The sequence below is a fragment of the Halichoerus grypus genome, chromosome 10 (genome assembly GCF_964656455.1).
Source record: "Halichoerus grypus chromosome 10, mHalGry1.hap1.1, whole genome shotgun sequence".
NCBI classification, from domain to species: domain Eukaryota; kingdom Metazoa; phylum Chordata; class Mammalia; order Carnivora; family Phocidae; genus Halichoerus; species Halichoerus grypus.
This window is the reverse complement of record NC_135721.1, coordinates 111732250-111750496: the sequence shown is the minus strand read 5'-3', so window position 1 is coordinate 111750496 and position 18247 is coordinate 111732250. Positions and strand designations below refer to the sequence as shown.

At 63.2% G+C, this 18247-nt stretch overlaps 1 protein-coding gene across 5 annotated transcripts in view; it reads right to left on the bottom strand.

The window, feature by feature from the left end:
* Positions 1–183: 183 nt before the first annotated feature.
* The window catches only part of NOL4L (nucleolar protein 4 like), a 126216-nt gene continuing 108152 nt past the window's right edge, over positions 184–18247 (bottom strand). For 4 of the 5 annotated variants that reach the window (XM_036093264.2, XM_036093267.2, XM_036093268.2 and 1 more), the window contains 6 exons: positions 11021–11298; positions 8798–8983; positions 8528–8719; positions 8131–8253; positions 7582–7783; positions 184–3553 (listed from right to left, as the gene is read on the bottom strand). In XM_036093264.2, the coding sequence (XP_035949157.1) occupies positions 3333–3553; positions 7582–7783; positions 8131–8253; positions 8528–8719; positions 8798–8983; positions 11021–11298 (1202 nt within the window). In that variant the 3' untranslated portion in view covers positions 184–3332. The remainder of the gene's footprint in view (positions 3554–7581; positions 7784–8130; positions 8254–8527; positions 8720–8797; positions 8984–11020; positions 11299–18247) is intronic. The other variant, XR_004917682.2, reaches the window with a different exon arrangement.

Genomic DNA, 18247 nt, shown 5'->3' with positions numbered 1-18247 from the left:
GGGGTATCTGTACATGTAAACAGTACACTTTCACTGAGTCCAAATTAGGAGCAAAAATACAAAGGTTCACATTGGTCTTAGGTAGATACAGGCGAAAAAGGATTGAGCTGTTTAGCTCAGAAACAACAAAAACAAAGTTTCTAAAGCACCACTAAATTATATAAAAATCAGACCATGGACAGATTGAAACTGGTATTCTGGTGAAATACTTTACTATCTTGTAAAAAGTTTTACAAAAAATTACAAATTAAAAGTATCAACCCTCTGAGTTCAAAGCAGCATTTTGAAAATGAACTGGTAGTTAATCCTGTAACCACCCCTGGAGTCGTAAGTGGCCCTTAGGAATAGGGATGGCCGGGTTCCACCTGTTTGAAATCCTTGAAAACCCTGCTAGCCCCCTCCTGTCCCCCTCCCCCTCAACATTGTCCTGGGGTATAAACTGTACTGGAGGTGACGGTAAAATGAATTTCAGATGGGTCACACCATTTCTGGTCTACTAGATGTCTACCACGAAGACCAAATTCGCCTTTCTCCTGATTCTACCCTTCTGCTGGAATTAGCCCCCTGCAAAGACTCTGGAATCGGTACATTCTACTCTTCAGTTACCTTTTAGCTTAGGATCCCCAGTGATGAATTTGTGCCCTGAGGCCCTCCGTGAGAACTTTAAATGGCTGCGGGGCAGGGCGTTGGAAGCTCCCTTTGGGAGAAGGCAGTCCCTGGGGTGAGGGTGAGGGTGAGGGTGGGACAGCAGTGAGCTAGGTCCAGCAGAACCAGCTCTTTGGTGCTCTCCAAGTCAGAAGGAGTGGGGAGGGGTTGAAGCTGCATCTCTGAAAACAAAAGCAAAACAGAACAAGTTCCCTGACTGAACTAGCTAATGGAGTCCTGTTTCCACACAGCGACTTGCTCCTGACTCTGCCCTCAGCCGGGTGTCAGGCGTAGCTTCACAGAGAAGGAGTCCCCCCCCCCCCCCCGCGGCGGGGTGGCGGTGGCAGAATCCACTGTCCCGGAGGGGCCGCGTGGCCTTGCTCGCACACCAGGGCGCCCGCGCTCAGGCAGGCTGAGGTGGTCAGCTCAGAAAAGCGGGACCGCACGCCGAAACTGAGGCTGCTCTTCAGATCCAATCCCTAGTGTGGGGGTGCGGGCAGCTCCCAGCCCTCCTCTCTGCTGTGAGCAAAGCGCTGTGGTCGCGCCTGGCCTGGGGCCTGCCTCCGGGAGGGGGAATGACAAGTTAAGCAGTTGGTATCAAGAATTCTAAGGCGGCGATTGTCTCTGCCAGTTTTTAACATTAAGATTCTCACAAATTGCCTGGGGTAACATTTTGCAAAAGACCTACTGATTACTTTGTAGTATTGTTCACACACAAAAATAAATATTTACACAAATTGAAACGTCCGGGAGTAGCACTGAGCAGGTGGGGGCTGGACGCGCGGATGGCTGGGGTGGGGGACGGGCCTTGGGCGCGGGAGCTTGTGCTGTGTGAAGGGGGTGTCTCGGGTGTCCTGGCCCTGACCACAGGCCTGCAGATTGGCTAGATGGAAGGCAGAGGTGGTGTGGCTGGGGAGGTGTGGGGGGTGCTGGAGGCTACTTGAGAGAGGAAGGACTAACCCCGACTGCCGGGGGCTGGAAGTAAGCACGGGGTGGGGCACCCTACTTCTCAGAGCTCTGGAGCCCCCCCCCCAGCCCCCCGGCCCTCCTGACGGTGGTCTGCCATAGTGCTGGGAGGCAGGTAGCTGCAGAAAGCTGGTTTGGGAAAGGGTACCTGCTCTGGGGTCGAGTGGCTGTGGCCGTCCTAGGGTCCACGTGGCCCTGGCTCCCCTGGGGCCGCTCTGCTCTGAGGGAGGAAAGGCTACAGAGGGCTTCTGCCGGCTCTGGGGGGGGGGGGGGGCGGGCAGCGGAGAGCTGCTGTCATAGCTACGGAGTGTCGGAGTGTCGCACGGAGAGGCCCCGGGGGCCCTCTGAGGTGGGGGAGAATCCCTGGTTTTAGCAGCACTGGGAGGTATTGCACTGAGCAAGAGGAAGTGCCTACTGGGGAGGAGGGACCAGGCCGGCCTTTGCTTTTGCCCTTTTTCACACTCCAGGGTTATAGGTTTCTTCCAGGACTGGCCCCTCCAGAAGGGCAGGTCCTCGGAGAACCCAAGTGGCTTCTCTACTTCTGCTGATGATCCCTTTACTCCAGCCACGGGGGCAGAGGACAGGCGCTGCAGTCCGACCAGGGGCTCGCAGCTGCTTGTCCTGTTTGGTGGCTGCCTGACAGCTGGGGGCCCCTGGTCGGACTGCAGGACCCTGAGGAAACAGGTCCTTCCCGGCACGTGTCCGAGGGCCCTGGGCCTGTGTGGAGAAGTGTTCAGACCCGGCTCCCTGGGGGCAGGTGAGGGCAGGGGCCCTCCTGGCCGGCGGCTGTCCCCCAGCTGTCTGTCCTGGTAAGCAGCCAGGAGGGCTGGGGCCAGGGGGCTGCAAGCTGCTCCAGAGGGTCACAGCCCTGTCTGGACTCCAGCCCCTGGCCACCCCTCTGGACTTGCCTCCCAGGCAGACACCGTGTGTCGGCGAGTCGGGAGATAGATAGCCGTTCAGAAGGGGCTCAGGGCACATCCTGGAAAAAGCCCACGCTGGAGTGTGAGGTAGAATACGGGTGGCCGTGTGACTGGGGCTTCTGTGGAATGGGGGTGGGGGAGCCGTTTTTGTTTGTCTTTGCTTTGCACTGGGTGTGGGTGAGGTCCTCTGGCTTGGCGGTGCTGGGCGCTCGGAAGGACAGCCAGCCCGGCGCCCGCCCCACCGCACCCCACCCTGCCGGCCCCCAGCCCGCGCCAGTGTAGTGATATGGAATGTTAGGTCACAGGGATACATCCTTCTGATCAGACAGACACAGACTGGCAATCTGTACAAACACAAAAGAATCCATTTTCAGAAAAATAAATTACTAAGGGGAGAGGAAGAAAGGGTCCACTTTGTTTTTCTCAATAAATATGCAATTCTGCTCACCTAAGACTTGAAAGGTAATTATCTGGGGGTGGGATTCTAACATCAGGGTCCATGAAGATGATTCTAAATAGAGCTGCGTCCCCAGCGCCTTGTCAGGGGAGCCCCAGCCCTTCCAAAGCTGCCCCATTGGCCTCTTCCAAGCAGGTCAAAGCACCCGTGTGGTGAGATTCCAAAAAAAAAAAAAAAAAAAAAAGTGTCCTTGTGCCCAAAGTCGCAGGTGCTTGGCGTGTGGCTAGAAACAGCTCTTTTGGATCCCACCTCTTTCAGAAAACAAAATGTACCAAGTGGTGAGGCAGGAAGCCGGGCCGGGACAGCCTCCTTCCCTAGGGTAGTGCACTCCAGGTGCCGCGGGGTCAGTTCTGCTGTAAAATGAGGTTTTCCAGTTCGTCCGCGGAGCGCAGCAGGAAGGCGGCGGACTCTCGGTAGCCGGCGATGAGCTGCCGCACCGCACTGATCTCCGTGGGGCTGAGCTGGGCGGCGGGCATGGTCCTGCTGGTGCTGTTGCTGGAGGGCGTGGGCGTGGGCGTGCTGGAGGCCGTGGCGGCCCCGCCTTTCATGCTGAGGTCGGTGGGCCCTGTGGAGGGGACAGCGCGGTGAGGAGGGGGGCCGACAGCTCGCAGGCTATCTGGGAGGTGCCGTCACCCTGTGCGTCGTCTTGGGGGCCTGCTGTGGCTCGGGCGCTCGGGCCTCACGACAGTTGTACCCTAGCGCCTAGAACGGGACCCGGTACCAGATGAGACGTGGGGTTCTCTGCTAACCCTCAGGGCGGTCCTGCAAGGAAGGGGGCCTTATCGTTGACAGGTGGCAGCTGGGGAGGCCTGGAGGTCGGAGGTTTGCCCCTGGTCACGCGGTGAACGTGTGCGCGCGGCTGCCCTCCGGGCAGGAGGGCCCACGGCAAGGGGCTCGGCCTCTAGCTCCCTAGCCCTGCTCGCACCTCAGCGGCTTGGGCTTGCTGAGGACCGGTGGGTAGACCGCGCTCCCCCGGTAAAGGAGGCGGCCTCCGGGCAGCGTGGGCCCGACCCTGTGAGAAAGGCCGGCGGCGTCGGCCTGTGCCGTACATGTGGCCGCGCGCCGTTTGTCCCGATGCGGCGGCTGTTCAGGACGCTGCAGGTAAGCAGGCACCTTACACCCTGAGAGAAAGGAGTGTGTGGAAAGCCCTGGAGTCCAGAGTGGAGCCACAGGAGACCAGGAAAAGAAACACCCATGTGTGTGCTCAGACCAGGGAGGGGCTTCTGCCAGGTGGAGGAGAAAGGCCAGGTGCCCTGCTTGGCTGTGGGAGAGGTCGGGGCCAGGCCAGCCGGAGGGTGACGGTGCCCTGCAGGGGAGGGGCTGGGAAGGACAGGACCCAGGGGTGCTATCGGGAGAAGTCCCCTCTGCCCTCAGAACGGTGGCAGCAAAAGAGCCTGAAGTCTTCTGAAACATCCTAGGGGTGTGTGTGGCGGGGGACCACCAGGCCCTGTCTCCTCTTTGCCCTTCCCCAGCCGCTCCACGGGGGCATCGTGGGCTTTGGCATCAGGCTCGCCTGAATTCAAGGCCTGCTCTGCCACGCCGCAGGCCACTGTTCCACATCCCTGAGCCTCGGAACCCGAGGAGGTTGCTGGGGGCTGAGCCAGGCCTGTGAAACTCTCAGCACGGCTGGGAGCTGCCAGGCCCACGGTGGGGCGGGGGGGTGGGGGGGACGGGCTTCCAGACAGGTTCTGGGGCTTTCTGAATGGGCTCCCAGGAGACACGGAGGCTCCTGGAATTTGAAACACATTCTTTTGAAGTGTTGAGCCAGAACACAGCCAAAGAAGCGCATGTCTGGGGGTGTGGGAGCTGGAGTGTCCTGGGGGAGGCCGTCTCCCCGCGCCTGCCCGCCGCCCAGTCCCTCCTCGCCCTGGGCTGGCTTACCCGGGCGGGCAGGCGCGGGAGGCTGTCCGTGCTCGTCAGCCGTCTCCCCACGACCCCGTGGGCTCTGGCAGCCAGCGCCACTCATTACTGCATCTACAGGGGCCCTACAGGGGCACTCTCTGCCGCTACAGAGAGAGAGGGACAAGCTCGAGTCACTGGAGGCCTCGAGACTGGAAGCAACACGCTGGGAGAAACTGGAAATGACTGCCGCTGAGGGGAGCTGGTGCGGCCCCTAACGGGGAAGGAGGCTGAGATGGGCCCATCCGTCACCGTCACCGAGGCGGTTTCCTCTCTAACCAAAGCACATGGCGTCAAGGAGGCAGACTTGGAAACGGCTTATGCTAAGGGACATCCTTGGAATTGAGAGTCCAGGGAGCAGCTCAGTCTGTAAAAACGAAATGCAGGGGGAAGGAGCCGGGCTGTGACTTGGCCGGAAACAAGAGCCAAGCAGGCGGTGGGCTCCCGTTGGTGGCCAAAGGGCTACGGGGACAGGCGGGGGGCGGGGTGTCTCCCCGTCGCCTCCAGACAACATGTGGCGGGTTCCCCTCTCTCCATCCCTCAGCCCTATGCTCAGAGCTGTCCTTCTGTCTCTCTCGGACAGGAGAGCGTCCCTACCTCCCGCAGCCCATCTGCTCTGGGGCTGACGTTCAGGAATGGGGGCAGGAGTGCGCGCAAGTGGCCCAGCACCCCCAGGAAAGGCGGGCCAAGTGGATTCTATGGAAGCTCAGCTGCATCTCCCGCTGACCACCTGATGAGCACAGGGAGGAGCTCTGAGCCACTAGTGGGGCGGCCCTGCCGGGCGCCGGGGTGACTGAAGGACGGCTGACAGGGCCGACAGCTGCTGGGGTGGGCAGCGGGACCGGGACTGCCGCCGGTGGTCTTCCTCCAGCCGCTGGGCTCCAAGCCAGTGCTCCCGGGACATGGGCTGCCCTGGGCCGGGAGGAGAAGGAGCAGATCTCTGCCTCCGTGACCTCCCCGCCCACCTCTATGGAAGCAGGGTGCTTACAGAAGGGGACAGAGGCCCCGGGAAGCACAGGGGCAGAGCCAGCTGCCCCCCTCAGAGGGAGGGCGGGCCGCTGCCGGAGCCCCTCTGGCAGGCGTGAGCAGGGCCCAGGGGGCAGCAGGCCCGGCACCCTCCCCGGCGGCTGCAGCCGTGACACGGGCCGTGCTGCGCGGCACCAGGTCGGTGGGGGGGGGGGGGCACCATCGCCTGCGGCCTGGGAAGGACGGAGCCTCAGGCTCGCCATGTTTGTGCAGAGGTCCTATCCTCCCTGCCCTGGGACTTGTCTTCGGCTACGCTAACAGGGTCCCCACTCAGCAGGGCTGTCAGGTGGCTCTTCTTCCTGGAAGAAAAGCAGCCCTTCGGGGACAGCCGTTCCTCCTCTCGCCGCGAATGGCCGCTCAGGCGTCTGCCTCGGGGATTAAGGCCAGGCAGCCTCTTATTTTAGGTTAAGAGGCATTAGGAAGCGATGAGAAGTTAAGCCCAAGCAGCAGTCTTCCAGGGACCTGCACACCCTTGCTGGTGGTAGGAGCGAGGTGAGCGGAGGGGGCTTTGGGCTTCCTGCTGTGGGCAGGGGCCCGCGCCTCCCTTGCTGCCCAGGAACCGTGAGGGGTCTCCTGCAGCCAAGGACAAAGGCTTGAGAGGAACTGTTCAGGCACGTTCAGCCAGGACCTCGAACCAGAGTTTCCTGGCCTGTGGGTGACACCTTCCTCCAACCTACTCAAGCAATTTGGGGTCGCCCTCAGCTCTCCTCCTCACCCCTTTGCTTTTGAATGACCCTCCGTGCACATAACTTCTGCCTCCTGTCCTTCTAATTCCGATCTCACCACGGGGGCAGGCAGAGCGCAGTTCACAGCCCTCCTTTCTTAAAACCTATCAGTGGCTCCCACTGCACACAGAACAGAATCCAAGTGCCCAGCCCAAGAGGCCCCGAGGTCACCCCCACCCACCCCCTGCCCATGCCCTGAGGCCGCCAGGCTGCTCTCCACCAGCGGAGGCCCCCGGACTCAAGGGGGGCGCCCACTCCAGTTCCCACTCGGGGCAGCGCCTAATGCCACAGGGAGGTCTGCGTCTTTTCAGGGACCGTTTCCCCAATCCGGGGCTGTGTCCCGTCTAGGGAATCACCAGCTTCAGGGGGTGGAGTAGGGGGGACAGATGGTTCACTGTGGCCCCAGGTGACCTGGATGGGGTTCCACAGTGAGAGCAAGGGCTGAGGCCTGGAGAAGGCGGTGACCTGCCCAGAGCCACTCGGCGGGCCCCCCAGGCCACAGCAGAACTGGGCTGCACCTGGGCTAGATGCTAGCTCTGCCACCAACTCCCAGTGACCACCTCACTGAGCCTTGGTCGGTCGTGGGCAAAGCAGGGGTGTGGAGAGGATTTGACTCAGGTAGAGCAGGGCCTTGGCTGCAACTCTGGGCTCACGGTGGCCCTCAGGGAGCCAAGGCAGGGAGAGGCCCGGCAGAGCATCCACTCGGGCTCTGGAGCAAGCCGCCTCGGGGGCGAGAAACGACCAGTAGGCTTTTTGTTTTAACTGCCTGAAGTTTTCCTCACCTCCCCATCAAAGGACTGGCCGAAACTGTGAAGTGGGGAAGGTCCCGGAGCCACGAGGGAGGCACCTTCCCTGCCTGCCCTGCCCCCTTCCCTGAGGCTGCGCTGAGCACGGACCTGGGTTCCGGTCAGGGAGCCAGAGAGCCTGGGTCCCCCGCACTCACCATTACTGTGATTTCCTGTTTGGAGGGAGGCAGGGGGCTGCAGGTTGCTGCCCAAGGCCCCGTAACCGCGGTAACTGTAGTTGAGGCCGCCGTTGACGTACACGGGGTCCTGGGAGTAGGAGGAGGCTGGCAGTGAGTAGGTGGAGTGGGTGATGGCTGCGGAGTCCCGGGAGTGCTGCTTGTCCAGGGCGATGGGCTCGTCCTACAGAGGGGGAGGAAAGCGCTAGGGAACCAGAGGGGCGACCATCCAGACCCTTGTCCCTGGGACCCAGTGCTGTGACCTGCGGGACTCTGCTCATGTCTCCGTGGGCCAGAGTTGATCTGTCCCAGCCTAGCTAAAAACACTGTCAGAGGCCACACCCCGGAGCGCGCAGGGCCTGTGTGCCCCACCGAGGCTCCGTCTGGCTCCGAGGATTGCCCGCCCCCTGCCTTCACCACCCCCTGCACACCGGCTGGCCTGGCGGGGGTTCTGCCCAGCCTGGGGGTCTGCGGCATGACCGCCGGCCGCCCTCTCACCCCTGCTGCCCGGGGCTGCTGGGGAGCAGGTACCTGGGAGGACTGGTAGATCTCCAGGCGCATCCTTTTGGCTGCTTTTCTCGTCTCGCTCTCGCAGGCAGCTGCCAGGATGTTTTCGGCCATGGCCGAGGTCAGGTGGGGAGGCGTGGGTCTGGTCTGCAGGCACAACGGGGACGGAGCCCGTGTTGGGGCTGACCCAGACAGACCCCTGCCCTGGAGGGGGCTGGCACAGGGCTGAGGTGTGGGCTCCGGGCCCGTGCTCTCCGGGGCTCTGTAACCTCTCTGGGCCTCAGCTCCCTCCTCTGTGAGTCCGGGATCGCTGGGTGGAGGGCAAGTGTCTGGCCAGGGGGCCGCCCAGGGGCCCGGCGGGTGTGGCTGCAGGCCCGTGGCAGTGCGGAAGGAGCGGGGCGGACGGGGAGGAGGGGCTCACCATCTCCATGCCGTTCTTCTTCATGCGCCGGCAGGACTTGAGGTACGTGCGGATGCGCTTGCGGGCCCGCTCCTGGAACTCGGGAAACTGCCGGCTGCAGGACTCGATGATGGCCTGGATCTTCTCCTTCGGCTGCTTGGAGATGGGCACCATGCGGTCCAAGTTCTCGTCCACAAAGAGCCGCACGAACATCTGGGGGAGACACAGGCTGTGGGAAGGGCTGGCCGTGGCTGTGGCCCCCGCCCCTGCCCTGCCCGTCCCTCGCCTCACATTGAAGGCCTTGAGGCGCTCGGGGTCCATGCCCTCGGAGTCGTTCATCTTGTCGTTGTCCTCGTGGTCATCGTGGTCGTCGTCGTCATCATCTGCTGTGGGGGCCCGGCCCACCGTCAGGTCCTCAGGGCAGCCACTGACCTCAGTCTTGATGGAATCATAGCTCCCGGAGCTGTAAGGGGGCGACTGAGAGAGGGCAAGGGCCGGAGGGTCAGACCGGGCCCGCTTTCGGCCAGACAGCCACAGTGAGCTTGGGGACCGGGACGGTGAGCACGCCCGGCTGCCGCATGAGCCACAGTGTCGAGGTCCCGCGTCGCCTCCCCTCCCTGTTCCCTTCATCTAGGAATCGGAGGCGCCAGTGTGGCCACCCCGCCCTGGGCGGCCGGAGGCAGGACTGCCCGGCCGCAGGGGCGCCAGCAGAGGCCCGGGGCCCCGGGGCTGCTGAGCAGAGGCGGCGGCACTGTGCTCGGCCGCTGAGCCCACACCGGGACCTGCCACATCGTGTGAGGGACAGGCAGACGCAGGAAGGGTTCCCACCACCAGCCAGCCTCTTCTGGTTCTGGCTTTGGGGTTTTCCTCCCTGATCCCCAAGGGGCGGCAGCCCTGAGCAGCAGCCGAGCTGTCACGCAGGCGGTGAGCGTGCTGTCAGGGAGGAGGGGACAGATGGGCTGGGAGAGGGAACCAGCTGAGGCGACAGGTCCCGTAGGCAGAGTGCATCCCCGAAGCTCCCGGGCTGGGGTTCTCCTGTCTGCTGCCACCCCCGGGGAGACCCTGTGAGCCCCCACGCAGAGTGTGTGTGTAGAAAGGGGGAGTGGGAAGCAGGCCCGGGCCACCAGCAAAGAAGGGACCTCCGCTGCCTGTTCCCACCGCAGGAGCTGCTCCCAGAATCAGCCCCTTCTGGGGAGCACAGCCCCTTCTGGGGAGCACAGCCCCTGCTGAAGAACAAACGCATGAAGAGGGACACAGACCGGCGCCCAGTCCTGCAGCAGCTGCCACCACCAAGCTTCCTGTGACCGTCCCACAGGGACTGGCCCTCCCAGGGCCCCTGGCCTGGTGCCCGACTCTTGATCCACACACAGACTTGACAAGGGGCAGAGACACGGAGGTCGCCCGGCCTCCTGCTGGGTCATGCCGGACTTGCCGTGGAGGCAGAAGACCTCCCGGGCCCTGGGCAAGTCACGTGCTCAAGCCGCTCCTTAGCCAAGTCCTCGGCCAGGGCCGGAGGCGACGGAGACGGAGACCGCAGGACATAAGCTGCGGGTGGCACCGATGCCCCGTCTCACTTCCGTGGCCTGAGGTCACGGTGGCGCACGCCCCTCCGCGGCTCTCCGCTCGGTGCAGGCAGCGGCTAGGCCTGCCCCTCGCACTCCGGAGGCGAGGGCCATGCTCTGGCCGGTACCCGCCCCGTGGCCCGAGCTCAGACACACGGTGACAACTGGACACCCACTCGTCTGGAAAGAACTTTCCCGCGAGACGGGCCATCAGAGGCAAGCCCTGGCACCCACCCCACGCCCTCTGCAGCAGAAGGCGGCCCAGGGAGGGGGAGGAACCTGTGTAGGGGGACATGGCTGGCGCCCAGGGGCGCAGGGCTCCGAGAAGTCACCTCCGGCGCCGCCGCCCTGGCAGGAGAAAACTCTCCCGAGAGAGTTCCCGTGCCCAGTGCTCACCGCACCGCGGCAGGAGACTTAGTGACCCAGAGGCAGCTGGCAGAGGTGTGAGGGGGGCCCCGGGAGGCAGGGGGCAGCGCTCGGGGGCGAGGGCACCAGCATCGGCCACCCTTCCCCCATGAGCAGCCCACATCAGCCTGATCTACCGAGTTTCAAACGTGCACATCCCTGGGGCTTCAGAGGCCTCGTTCTTCCCCTGCACCGTCTGCGAAACGGGGACAGGCGTGCACAGGAGCCCCGAAAGGCGGGGCCCTGCTGCCCTAACCGGCAGCAGACTGCTCTGGGGGAGAGCGGAACGGGCCACACAGCACCCCCCCCTCCACTGAGGCCGGGGCTGGTGACACCTGCTCAGAGAAGGGAAGGCCTAGCCTGAGGTCACGCTGTGTGATCTCATCCCAGAGCCTCCGCAGAACGCCCGGCACGGCGGCCACGGCCTGCACGCTGACTTGGCGTCACGGCTCCGGGCACATAACCATTTCACGTCAGCCTCGCACCGCCCTGACATGCACAGGAGGAAGGGGGCTCACGGCTCCGGGGGGCCCACAGCCCCACACACCTCAGGGGTGGTCTTCACCCCATACTTGACACGGCTCCGCAGTCCATCGGTGCCACAGCCGTCGGAGGGGTAGGAGGGCGTGCCGAGCGCCGTGCCCGGCGGGAGCTTGTCGCACAGGTTGATGGGCTGATCTTCGGAGGTGGCGGTGAAGTCCATGGGGGCCACGGCGCCGTTGCCATTCATCTCGGGGAAGGCGGGGTCGCCCTGCGTGCTGCTCGATGTGGATGGGTTCAGGGTGGAGGAGCCATTGCCGCTGCCACTCTCAGAGGAGGAGTCATCTGGAACAAGAGGCCTGGGTGTGAGGCTCCCCGCAGCACCTACTGTCCCCTAAGGCCCCCTGGGGGATCGTGGCCATGGCAGCCCCAGGGAATACTTGCCCCATCTTGTCCTCACCAGCATCTCTGGGCAGGAGGTGAGCACGGCTGTGCCCTGAGGGGCTCCGAGAGGCCAGCTCTGCCCCTAGCCGATGTAGGGGCACGGTCCCTCTGCCGGAACCAGGCCATCGGGGTGGAGCGGCCGTGGGGCGTGCAGGGCACGGTGGTCTCCTGCACTCCACACCCGAGGCACCATGTCCAGGCTCAAGGGAGGCCCGGCTTCAAGGGCCTGGGAGTGAGGGGCTGCATGCCAGAGGTCCTTGGATACCCCAGAGGTCGCTTGGGGCCTGACCGGCACCCCGCCTTCCTCTAACTCACCGCTGCCCTGCCCCTTCACACCCTCTCCCCACAGCAGGCTCTCAGCTTCCTTCATCTGCCCAAGGAGAAAGGGCTGATGCCCCACTGGGCCCCCCGCCCCCTCAGTTACCCACTCCTTCCTGCAAGCAGGCCCCGCCTACCCACAGTGTGCCCCCCACAGCCGCCTTCGGGGTCAGGCCACGTGGCCTTGGACATCCGGAGCCAGGGCTCCAGGGTCTGGGCTCTGCATTCCCTGCACCTCAATGGGCCATCGCCGCTTTCCAGAGGTGACAGCCCGACAAAGCTCTGCTGAGGGCGCCCCCTGCTGCGGAAAGCACAACACTGCCTGGGGAATCCGGGGAGACAAACTTGAACGAAGGCGCTAGACATTTTCAGATAAAATTCCAGGCCCCTCTCCCCAATCCAGGCCCAGCCTCCTGCTTGATCAGCTGAGACGGCAGCGGCCAAAGCTACTCCGAGCTCCCAGGGTCACTGTCAGGTGAGTACCGCGTGGTTCCCGGTGGCGCCCAGGTGCCCGGGCGGCCCGGCCCCAGCACCCAGAGCCGCTGGGGGAGGGGCAGCCACAGTGAGCCCTGACCGCCTCCCAGGCCGCCCCTTCCCCCAGGCCAGGGTCGCGCAAGACCCCACCCCCACTCTCCCAGCCAGCAGATTATGAAGATTTAGTCCCCGGGGCTGGGCATTGGGCACGCGCACCGCCAGAGCGTCCCCATGGCGACCGAGCGGCTCTAGTGCCCCAACCAATCGCTGGCCTCCCGGCTGCCCGGGGGCGGGGCCGGGCTGCCCATCAAGCCGCCGAGCCCTGGGCAGAGGGGGATGGGAAAGGCCGCGGCGAAGTGGCACCCCTCCCCCTCAACTGCCGCAGGTCCCCCAGGCCAGGCTGCCCCTCCCCTCCTCCTCCTCTTCCTCTGGGCAGCCACCGCTCCCTGCATCCTCCCGCAGGTCAGCTCCAGGCTCGAGCCGCCCCACAGCTTCCCTGCTTGCTCCGCTGCACCTCAAGAGTCCGTGTCCCCCCGCCCCCCGTGTCCCCAGGGCCTGGGGCCCTGCAACCTCTGGGCCCTCACCACCCATCTGCCGCCCCCCCCCCCCATCACAGATGGGCCAGGTTCTCCTAACGCAGTATCTCCAGCAACGATCTAGACGTTTGTGGAATGAACAAATTACCCAGCAGTATTTACTGAGCACCTACTGCAGGCTGGCCCAGGCCCAGGCTGGGAAACGGAGTCACGATGACAACCCGGGTGCCAGCCCTCCTGGAGGGACAGACGCACATTACTGAACCACAGGAGAGTGGCTGCCCTCCCTCCCCTCAGTCCCACCCCGGTCTCCACCCCACATTTTTCATCACTGCATAACCTTCCTGTTCTCCACAGCCTGCTGAATAATATAGAAAAATACAGTCCAGACTCCCGTGGGCTGTGTTCTTAGTCCCGTGACTTCTGTAGCCCAGGTCCCACTCTGCTGGCCACCGCGGGGCCTCGTGCCTTCAGGCCTCTGCTTGGGCTCTGCTGCCTGCCTGCCATGTTGCTTCCAGCTCAGAACATTTCAGTCCACCTTCAAGGCCTGGTTCACTGCTGCCTCCTCAGGGCAGGCCTCCTCTACTGTCCCTAGGAAGGAGGTACTCACAGCTCTGACGAAGCCGGTGCCCATCCCTCCTGGGAAACTTCATGCCTCCTTAGCCTGGCCCCGGCTGAGTCCTGACAGCCGCCCACCTCCCACCAGGGCAGGACCTGTTGCTGAAGAAGCCTCCACACATTCAGGAGCCTCTTCTGGAGCTGAGGTGCTGGAAGGCAAGGATGGACACCCATACTGGGTGATCACATGAGCTCCTATTTGCTCTGGCAGGTGCCCATTCTTAGCCCACCTTGCAGGTGAGACTTCACACCCTGGAACCATCTCCAACAGGCCAGCTGCTTGACCTTGGAGGGCTTTGTCCTCCTCCAAGAGGAGGGGTTACTAGGAGGGCACCAGGCCTGGCACACAGTGAGCCAACGTCCCGGCGCTCAGCATGGGCATCGGGCCCACAGCCTCCCGCAGTGCCCAACCCCTGTACAGGCTCAGACGTGGCACCCCAACCGCCTGCCTCCCCGACCAGCTTACCTCCTGGGAGGATGGACCTCCCTTGCCCTAAAACTCTGGTGGGGGGCAGGGGAAGGGGGAGCGGGGGGGGCAGGCCGACTCCCTTGCCCCGGGGCTGTGCACCTGTGCTGGTCAGCTGGACAGCCACGGGCCCTGGCTCCAGTCCGAGCCCCCGCTTCCCACTGCTCAGATGCTGCCCTGGGCTGGTAAGGCAGGTGGCTGGGCAGGTGGGACCGTGAGCTACCAGGAGTCCACATCATGCGTTCCAAATGTTTAGAAGAAACTGGGGATCTGCACCATTCTGTAACTATCCAGATTTTAAACTATTAAGGACTGGCTTGCATTGTTTACGAAAAAGGTTTTGAAAAACCTTGCCAAATAAATGGATAAAACAAAATGGGGTCTATCCATGCAATGGAACGTTACTCAGCCATAAAAAGGAATGAAGGCCTGACACCTGCTACACCGTGGAAGAACCTAGAAAACATCACGCTGAGTGAAAGAGGCCCAGTCACAACGGGACAGGCGCTGACAGTCTGCTTCCACGCAGTGTCCAGACGAGGCACCTTCCCAGAGACAGAAACATCTAGGGGCTCCCCGGGGCGGGGAGGAGTGGGCACGGGGAGCTACTGCTTAGTGGATGGAGAGTTTCTGTTTGGGCTGATGAAAACCGTATTTTGGAAATCATGGTGCTGCTCGCCCAAAACCGCCAATGTACTTAATGCTGCCGAACTGTATACTGAAAAACGGTGGAAATGGCAATTTTAATGTTATACCTATTTACCACGAAAATCCCCCCAAACCAACCAACCAACCAACCAACCATCTAAGACCTGGAGCAGACCAGCGGCCCCAGTTCACGAGCTCCGTGTGTCCCCCACAGGCCAAGTTTCTCCGCCTCCACACCACAGCCCTCACCAGAGGGACAGAAGAGTCACAGCGCGTGCGCCCCCCGTCACTCTGCCCGGGCCACCTCAGCCCGGCGTGCCAACCGCGGGCCTGCCCCACCTGCCCCAGCGCCGCCAACAACTCGGGTCCACTTTTTGCCAACCGGAGAGGCCACGGGTTTTAGGCAGAATGCAGAGGGCCTGTGGAGTGGGATGGACGTGGGCTGTCCATCAGATGCCACTTTACCTCCCTGAGCCTCAGTTTCCTTTCCAAAGGGGTGATGTCAGTAATACAGGATTTGTAAGGTATAGACAATACCTGGTATACAGAGTAGGTGCTAGGAAAAAAAAAAGCTAGTTCTATACACCCCACACTCTCACTTCATCACACATCTACTTCACACACACACACACACGCGCGCGCGGAAGCGTGTGTGCGCCTCCGAGGGCCCCTCAGAGCCCAGCACCGCGGGAAGGCATGAGCTCTGAGGTGGGCACGTATCTGAGGTGGTGCCCTGCCCACCCGTGTCCCTTCCTTGCTTGAGCACTTACTGGGTGTCCGGCCCATGCAAGACACTGGGGACGCAACAGTGAAAAGACAGGGGTAGTCACTGTCCTGGGGGCTCATACTCTAGCAAGTAAAAAACCAAACAGAAGGGTTCTAGAAGAGACTGGGCTCCAAAAACACAGTTGTGAGCTTTCTGGCCCTTGATCCCTGCTCCTCAACCCCCCAGCCCTGACTGCAGGGCCCCATCTCCAGAACTCATCCCGAGGGTGAGACACTGAGGATAGAAGGGACGGAGAGAAGATGGGAGGAAAGGAGGGAAGGCTTTTTGGAAGTAGCCCACGGAGGAAGCCTCACAGGAGGAAGCTGACAAGGCCCTGGGGCTAACCACCCCCCGCCGTGGGGGCAAAGGTGCTGCTGGGGGACGGGGGGGGGAGGGGATCTGTCAGCCTCCCAGGGCAATGGCAGCTGCAGGGACTGAGTTCAAGCCCCTAAGCGGGAACCAGACTCCCTCCAGGGGCGGCCGCCTTCCTGTCACCCCACCCAGCTCTCTCCCTCTCTGGCGCATTCCCTCCCCTCCAGGGACTTGCTTCAAGGTCACCTCGGTAAGACCTCCCTGCCCCCACTCTGCCATGCTGACCCCTTTACCTACTTTTCCCAGAGCGTTTTAATCACCTTCTCACGTACTATGTCTATGGCCTGTGCCCCCGCCCTGCAGACCCATAGTTAGCAGGGCTGTATGGGGGGTGGGGGGGGGTGCAGATCATTCCTGCCTCTCCAAAAACCATACTCCTCCCTCTGGCGAGGGCACCCACGTCTTCCAGGGTGAGCACATGGCCCATGCCTGGCCGGTCAGCCCAGCCTTTCCCAGTGACCAGCGGGCATCCGACCAAGCTGGACCCACGAAAGTCAGTCCCGGGGCTCTGGCTGAACTGTTTGGAAAGAAGTGCTCCTCCCCACGCCCCAGGGCTGCTGAGCCCATCCGGCAGGGCTGAAGAGCTGGCTCAGACAAATCCCCCCGGGTCCATCTGTGCCTAAAACCAAAGAAGAACCTAGACTTTGGTTATGGGAGCCAATGATTTCCTTAGTTGGAGGCAGGTTTGCATCACGTGTGTCCGGTTTGGTCTCTGGGTGATCCACAACCTTCCCTCTGGGAGGAGAGGGCCTGGAGCCGGTGCCAGGCCCACCACAAGCCCCAGGTCTGTCCCCTGGCTCCGTCCTGAGGTGGCCGATACCCCCAGGATGGGCTGGTGGCAGCCCTGGCCCCTGCAGTGCCTGGCCCCATTCGGGGAAAGAAGGAACAGACAGCAGGCTCAGCAGCCCAGGCTGAGGTTCCGGGCCACTCTGAATTCTTCCCTCCTCCCCACTCCCTCCAAAAAAGTGTGATTTAAAGGAGCTATAGACGCATACTCAAACCCACGCCCCATTCCCGAATGAGACCGAATGAGACCGGCGAGGGGGTGGGGGGCAGCAGGTGCGGGGCCTCGCTGTCTCCCGACCTTGGGCACAGCCCGTCTCCTTGGCTCCTCTTATCTGCAGTCCAGGGAGTTGCCGCGGACGCCCTCTTGGGCTCTGATACTTTATGACCCTGTGGAAGAACCCAGCTGGCCCCATGGGCAGCGGGGCCCGACCCGCGGGGCGCAGGCCTCCGGCCACGGGACTCTCCGGGCAGGCACGTGTGCCGGCTGAACCCGCCCCACACCCCCGGCTGGAAGTGACCCTCTGTCCCCACGCCGGCCTCATCACTGCCGCCGTGCCAGGAGGCCCCTCCGGGACGGGCACCCCGCCCGAGGCCAGGCTGCTGGGGCCTAGAACCAAGCCCACAGGCCAAGACTGCCCCCCACCTGTGACTGTAGGAGCGGCAGAGAAAAGGGTCCGCTGAGTGGCCGCGGGGAAGCGGCTGGGGAATGCACCCCTTCTGAGCATGTCCCCCCACCCAGGCCTCCCCAGCTCTGGGCAGGACGCAGAGCCCACCACCTGGGCCCGGAATGCCTAGGGCAGGGAAGGACTGCGGTGCCCATCTATTTACCGTGGGGCAGTGTGCTGCTATTCAAATGGGGGAATTAGCGATGAATGGGGGAAATTGTTCCTCCCTCTGTCCCGTCTCCAGAAGGAGACAAAAACCTCTTTTACCTCGGCAAACAATGCCCTTATGTGGGCGCCAGCGCCCCGCAGCCCGCACAAGCCTGGCTCTGTGCGAGCCGCCAATCGCCACACCGGGCTCTGGCGCCCCCCCCACCCCGCCCCGGCCAGGGGCACCCCCTCCCAGTGGCAGACCCACACCAGCTCCCGCGGTGGGCTGGGCCACGGTGGGAAGCTACTCCGTCCCTGGGACCTCGGCCTGGGCATCCGCCGGGGCAGGCTGCCTTCTGTGGCCAGAGGTGCAGCAGCTGAGGCCACACCCGCACCCCCTCCTCCCTCCTCCCTCCTCCGTGGGCTGCTGCAGCGGCCATGCAGGGAAGGGGAGGGGAGGGGGCATCAATAATTCACACACAAAAGAGCCGGCGGGGGTGGGGGTGGGGGAGAGGGGAGGGCGCTGGAGCCCGCAGCCCCACGGGCAGCCCCACCGTGGGCCAGGGCAGCGGAGACACCAGGGCCCGGCCGCCCGGGGCTCTAGGCTGCAGCCTGGGGGCGCCGGCTCCACTCTGAATTTGGGTGTGCACCTCACCAGGGCCGGTCCCCGCCTGCTCTGACAAAGGCCAGTGGCTTGGGCCGTGTTTACATGATACATAGTTCCCAGGAGCACCAGGCTCCTGGCAGGCTACCCTGCTCTTCCTCCCGGAAGAAAGGGGGAGGGCCACGGGGTCAAACGGGGGACACAGAGGAGTTGGGAGGGGGCAGTACCCCTGGGATCCCACCATCCCTGCACAATGGGGCCACACTGGGTGCCCGCCCCACAGTCTGGCGGTCAGGCCCCGGCTGCCCACCTAGCCGTCCCTCCTAAGCATCCCACTGCACCCTTGCGCTTCCCCTGCTCCCCACCGGGCTCCTGGTGCCACCAGGCCAGGGACGCTGGCACCTCCATTCCACGGCCCCGCCTTCCTGCCCGGTGGCCCCGTAAGCAGCA